The 6595-nt window shown below is 41.4% G+C and overlaps 1 protein-coding gene across 1 annotated transcript; it reads left to right on the top strand.

Moving 5' to 3' along the window:
* Window positions 1–3211: 3211 nt before the first annotated feature.
* Window positions 3212–4535, top strand: LOC118841743 (interleukin enhancer-binding factor 2-like). The gene has a single exon (XM_036749336.1). It carries the CDS (start codon window positions 3275–3277, stop codon window positions 4445–4447), a length of 1173 nt encoding a protein of 390 aa, XP_036605231.1. The 5' UTR covers window positions 3212–3274; the 3' UTR covers window positions 4448–4535.
* Window positions 4536–6595: the final 2060 nt, after the last annotated feature.

Consider the following 6595-nt stretch of genomic DNA (forward strand, 5'->3'; position numbering starts at 1 on the left):
AGCTGGGAACCTATAGCATCTGGGTCCTGTGGACATGAGAGTTTGGTTAAAGGAGGCAAACAAGCTAGGTGATATGTAAATTCACATTGTTTATTCCCTTAAATCTAATGAAGCTAGCTTACTTGTATGTATAAGGAGCCAGAGCATAAGTTCTGACTGTCTGGACAAAGGAATGAGAAGGTTTAAATACATTTTTATTCCCAACTCAGCATGCCTGTGTTACTCAATTTTAAGATCCCTATATCATAAGAAAGGAAGTTTCTTTGTTGAACAAGACAATTGACAAGGTAGTGTCATTAGGGATTATTATCCCAAAATGGATATGTCCCTAGAACATCAAGATAAAAGAAATTCCAGTGTTCTGGTTGCAGACATCCTGTCACCAACAAGAAAGATACCCCTTGTCAATGTTATCTGGTATCTGAAGTTGCTGACACAGAAAGGGGCATTTTTAGAATAGAGCAAAGCAGATTGGATGATTAGTTCAAGCTTTGTATCTTTTTGGGGTTCAAATAATCTGAAAGGATTGTCAGTCCTTATTTGTCCTTTGTTGGCCTTGTCAAACTCAAAAGACATCCAACAGTCAAGTAGTTGTTGTTCCCCAAATGAAAGGGATTGCAAGGTGGGAAAGCTGCCTGTGGAGACTAGTTGGAGACATTGCACCCAGTGCGAAGAAGTTTTTCAGTAAACAGTTGTGAAGTGCCTACTATGTGTAGGGCACTATGCTTAGCAGAGGTCATGCAAAAAGTACCAAAAAGTAGTGTCTGCCCTCAGGGAGCTCACCATATAAATGAGGATGACCACAAGCACACAAATATGTACACATAAGCTATAGACTGCTATACAGGATATAATTAAAAGAAGAAAGGCACTAGGATGAAGAAGAGTTGAGAAAGGGTTCCTACACTACAGCAGGTGGGATTTTAGTTGAGACTTGAAGGAACCTAGGAGGCCAAAATGAGGAGGCAGAGAATTCCAGCTATTGTGGAGAGCCAGAGAAAATTCCCTGAGCCTAGAGATGGAGTGTCTTCTTCTAGCATAACAAGGAGACCAGTGTTATTGGATCCAAGAATAGGTAGCAGGAAGTAGGGCTTAAGAAGAGTGAAAAAGTTGGCAATGGCTGGGTCATGGTGAGCTGTTAATGCAAAAGCAAGATCCTCAAATGAGAGTGTTTGGGTAGTCACTGATTAATAAGCATTTATTCAGCCCCTAATGTGTGTGAGGCACTGTGTTAAGGCCTGGGAATTCAAATAGAAAGGGAGATTGTCATGTCCCCATGGCATTTACATTTACAAGGGGATGACAACACACCAAAGGAAGAGATTTTGAGCAAAAGATACCAGAGAGTGGGGCATGGTGGCAAAGTCTGTCAGAAATAGTGCAGCCAGGTGTAAAATACAGAGAAATGTGAGGTGACCCTCTCCTTATATGGATGTTTGGAGGACATAAGCTCTCCCCAAGGTAGGGAAGAGAGAATGTGGGAGGAGGCAGAAGGAAAGAGATGTGGAAGTGCTTCTGTTAAGAACCAGATAGGGATGCAATAGATTACAGTTAACCTTCCACATCACAACTTTCTTCATGGCAGTTTCAATATGTACCAGTTCAGCATCAGAAATTAAGTGGGAATTTTGTGGAAACCACAGATGACACCCAAAGAATGGGAGATGATACAGAGCTATGACCAAATCCTTAATCCAAATTTTAAGGTACTGCACACACCCCTAGAAGAAAATGAAGAAATTCAGACTTCATCTCTGGTACTAATAGAAGGGTTAAAATATTTCATGCAGATTTAGCAGATTGTTGGGGTGTAGCCCCCCTAGTCTCCATTACATGGAAGGTATAACGGTAATTATAAATCAATGACAGGATTGCCTTTTGGGTAGTGATTGCTCATAATATGAATAAATAGAATAAGATAAAGAATAATAACTAGGGAGATCCAGCTTTTAATTCTTGGGAATCTAAAAAATTAAGAAAAGTCTAATAAATTCTTTAATTGTACAGAAGCCCAATAACATAAATATAAATATTAAGGAAGTTACAAGTGAAATATAGATTAAAATGTAACATAAATCAGATATTTTAATAAGAAATCAAAATGCAAAAAAGTGCAAAGAGATTTTTATTGACAAGAAAGGAATACAACTTTGAATAAAGTGAGTGTTATCATTCTGTTCGAAATGGAAGAGCATCATATGCCAAGTACTTTGGCCAAATCTGTGTCTCCTGGTATCAGGTTTGAAAAATAGATGAGCCCTCCCAAACATTAAAGGATTTGCAGAAGTGGCCACTCTCTTATGCTATGCATCAGCCTGAGTCTTGACTCCTGATCCTAATCTTCTAGATTTCTGGCAACCAGTTTAAATAATTGTTTTTCATAAATAAGCTGTCCAAGTCTTTTCTATGCGTTAGCTCTCACACCAATTGATAAAATATTACATTTTTAATGAATGAACCCTTCTTTACCCACATTGTTACTCTCAATCCTCTATAAATATTAAAATGACTGAAATGTGGGGATTAAAAATTACCCAGCCTAACAGAAATTGATGTAGGGCTCTGACCCAACGGCACTTTATTAAAGGGCTTGTGGTCTTCTCTAATGAAGTGGATCCCTATCTCAGATGTCCCCTTCCTCCTGGCCCTTAATTTTATAGTGCTTGATATCCAGACAATATAGGTACAGGTGACTTAAACTATAGAGTCTTATTGGTGGATAGACCCTGCCCTTGACACTCCAGGAAGGTCTACACAAAATACAGAATCCCATTGGTTATGAGGAACATTTTATACCATTTTATATCATTTTTGTAATTTCAATAAAGGCCAGGACCTGAAACAATGATCAACTGGAAGAAGAGCCTGGACCTGGGCTTCTTTTTTCTCTGAAGTTTGCTCAGGGAATACCTTTTTCTTTTGTCAACAAGGCCAGATTGGGCTAACCTAAGAACGTTCTTTCCCCTGTTAACTATTAAAAGGATGAGATCCTAATCCCAAGAAACTACCTTGCTTAGTATTTTATGGGCATATATGATGTTATGGAATGTTAATGGTAAATTAAACACAGAAACACTGGGTTGTAGTTTTACCTGGCGCTTGTCAACACTCTTATCTTATTGTATTTACAACTTATTCCATTAAGGAAAATCCTTGTCTTGTAGCATGGTTAAGCATTGTGACATGTAAATTTCCCCCTCTCGCTCTCCGGTTGTTGGCTCCTCAGGGGAAGGGGCGGTTGGCGGGGCCTCCATTGTTCAAGACTGTGGGAACCATGAGGGGTGATACAGGCCGTGGTCGTGGAGGGCGCTTTGGCTCCAGGGGAGGACCAGGAGGAGGGTTCAGGCCATTCGTGCCACATATCCCATTTGATTTCTATGTGTGTGAAATGGCCTTCCCCCGAGTCAAACCTGCACCTGATGAAACCACTTTCAGTGAGGCATTGCTAAAGAGGAATCAGGACCTTGCTCCCAACTCTGCTGAACAGGCATCCATCCTTTCTCTGGTAACAAAAATCAACAATGTGATTGACAACCTGATTGTGGCTCCAGGAACCTTTGAGGTGCAAATTGAAGAGGTCCGGCAAGTGGGATCTTACAAGAAAGGGACAATGACCACAGGTCATAATGTGGCTGATCTGGTAGTGATTCTGAAGATCCTGCCAACATTGGAAGCTGTTGCAGCCTTGGGGAACAAAGTGGTGGAAAGTCTCCGAGCACAGGATCCTGCAGAAGTTTTCACTATGCTGACCAATGAAACTGGCTTTGAAATCAGCTCTGCTGATGCCACAGTGAAGATTCTCATTACAACAGTGCCACCTAATCTTCGAAAGCTGGACCCAGAACTACATTTGGACATCAAGGTTCTGCAGAGTGCTTTGGCGGCCATTCGGCATGCTCGTTGGTTCGAAGAGAATGCTTCTCTGTCTACGGTGAAAGTTCTCATCTGTCTACTGAAGGACTTGAGGATTCGGTTCCCTGGCTTTGAACCTCTCACACCTTGGATCCTTGACCTTTTGGGCCACTATGCTGTGATGAACAACCCTACTAGGCAGCCCCTAGCCCTCAATGTGGCTTACAGGCGATGCCTTCAGATTTTAGCTGCTGGGTTGTTTCTTCCTGGTTCAGTAGGAATTACCAATCCCTGTGAAAGTGGTAACTTCCAGGTACACACAGTCATGACCCTGGAACAACAGGACATGGTATGCTATACGGCTCAGACATTGGTTCGGATCCTGTCACATGGAGGATATAGGAAGATCCTTGGCCGGGAGGGTGATGCCACTTATCTTGCCTCAGAAATGTCTACCTGGGATGGGGTGATAGTGACACCTTCTGAAAAGGCTTATGAAAAGCCTCCAGAAAAGAAGGAAGGTGAGGAAGAAGAGGAGAATGCAGAGGAGCCACCTCAAGGAGAAGAAGAAGAGAGCATGGAGACCCAAGAGTGATCCCTTCTGGTTCTTTCTTGGCTGCCAAAGGCAACAGGCATCCATTGTGGAGCCTGAGTGATGGCATGTGTGAAGGTGAGGGGATCGTGGGAAGAAAAGCTGTGGAGAAAGAAGCATTGTCTTGTAGGTGATTTGATGCTCCCTTGACTCAGCTACAGGATTCTCACATTTGTGGCCTATGCCACAAAGGGAAGGTGTTAGCCTTCCTGCGCTTTGTTCTTTTATAGAGGTAGACACACCCCTAAGCCCGCCACAGAAAACCAACTCTGGAAACCCTACTGAGACCAAAACCTTCCAGAATTGTTTTTGTTGAAATTATTGTGAACTGTTAGTGTCTGAAAGTTGTTTTTGGTTTTTTTTTTAATTTTAGAAACTATTAAAAGTGTTTCCTTCTAAAAAAAAAATTTCCCCCTCTCAATACCAGTCTATTGTGAGCCATCTAAGTGGTTTGGTCTGTACCTGATTCAATGTAATTATGCAGTTTTGTGAATTGTGAGAAAAACTTTATTGTATTTGTTTGAACTTAGCCCTACGTGGCTGGGACCTATGTTGTGCTGTTTTTCTCTCAATTATCAAATCATATGTGTTCTGGGAGCTCCTGTGAGGTGTGACTACTCCTATAACTGCCAACTTGTGGATATGGACCACTTGATCCTTCTGTCACACCTGAGGACTGCCCCTGCTCCCGAATAGACAACATCAGAGGCAGGCAGCCCTCCCAAGAGTCTGGACCACAACCTGAATGAAGAACTGCTCTTTCCCTTTCTGAGTCCCTTGCATTCCCAAGACTGTTTGCCTGTGTCTTTGGTATCTTTAGCCATTATGCTCCATACCCTGATCCCCCTTGCAACTTGCTCCCTCTGCTTGTTTACAATTAGTTTACAATTACTGCCCATCTCTGGGGATGTCCAACCACAGGAAGGAAAAACCTGAATCCACGGAGATAAGGATTTTTAGAACTTCACCCCTGAGGAAGATAGAGGTTTTTCCATACCTAAATTGGTCTATAGGCGAAACTTTCAGTTTGCCTTTGACCAAAAGGAGGAAATGTGGAACATTTTATACCATTTTATATCATTTTTGCAATTTCAAAAAGACCCAGAGCCTGAATTAATGATCAGCTGGAAGAGCCTGAACCTGGACTTCTTTGTTCTCTAAAGTTTGCTTAGAGAATATCTTTTCTCAGTCAACCAGGCCAGATCCAGCTGACCTAAGAACATTCCTTCCCCTGTTAACCATTAAGGAATGAGACCCTAATCCCAAGAGACTACGTCGCTTAATATTCTATTGGTATACAAACCTATTCCATTAAGGATCTTGTGGTTAAACATACATGGGGATCATAAAATTGAGTAACATGCTGAATTGTGATGGTTCAAAAAAATATAAAAACCTGTTCATTCCCCTGTACAAGTCAGTCGGACTCTCTCTGGCTCAATCCATAATCATGTCTGTCCACTATGCTTAAGTGGAATGAATGAATAAATGTATAAGGAATATAAATTTTCTATCACCTAGCTCTGTTTGCCTCCTTTAACCAACTTTCAGTTAGACAGCATACATGGGGATCATAACATTGTGTAACACAAAAACATGCTGAATTGTGACTGTTCTAAAAATATAAAAACCTGTTCATTCTTCTTTACAAATCAGTCATACTCTCTCTAGCTCAGTCCCATGCATGTATGTCTGTCTGCTACGTTTAAGGGAGTAAATGAATAAACACCTAAGTAATAGAAATTTTTCTATCCCCTGGTCTGTTTGCCTCCTTTAACCAAACTTTCAGGGTGGACAGTTAAAAAATGACAACAAATGACAAATCATCACCTGGTCAGTCACCCTCTGCCTGTTTGCACCTGGTAGCCCTCATGTCCTGGCAATAGGGGAGGTGCTGAGATGTGATGGCCTATCCCATTTTACTGCCCTGGACCTAGCCAGATTGTCTTTATCTCATTACAAAATGTATCAATAAAATCTGGTTCCATCTTGAATTCCTTCCTGACCTAAGGGGATCAACTCCTCAATGTGTTTCTACCTTGACATAGTATAATAGGCTCCTTTTAATTCTCCATGTTTTACATTTTGCCTTTTTAATTAGTCAGCCTCTGTCACTGAAAAGAAGAGGGTATTGGCTTACCTCCTAGATTC

This window comes from Trichosurus vulpecula, chromosome 3 (genome assembly GCF_011100635.1).
Source record: "Trichosurus vulpecula isolate mTriVul1 chromosome 3, mTriVul1.pri, whole genome shotgun sequence".
In the NCBI taxonomy this organism is placed as follows: Eukaryota; Metazoa; Chordata; class Mammalia; order Diprotodontia; family Phalangeridae; genus Trichosurus; species Trichosurus vulpecula.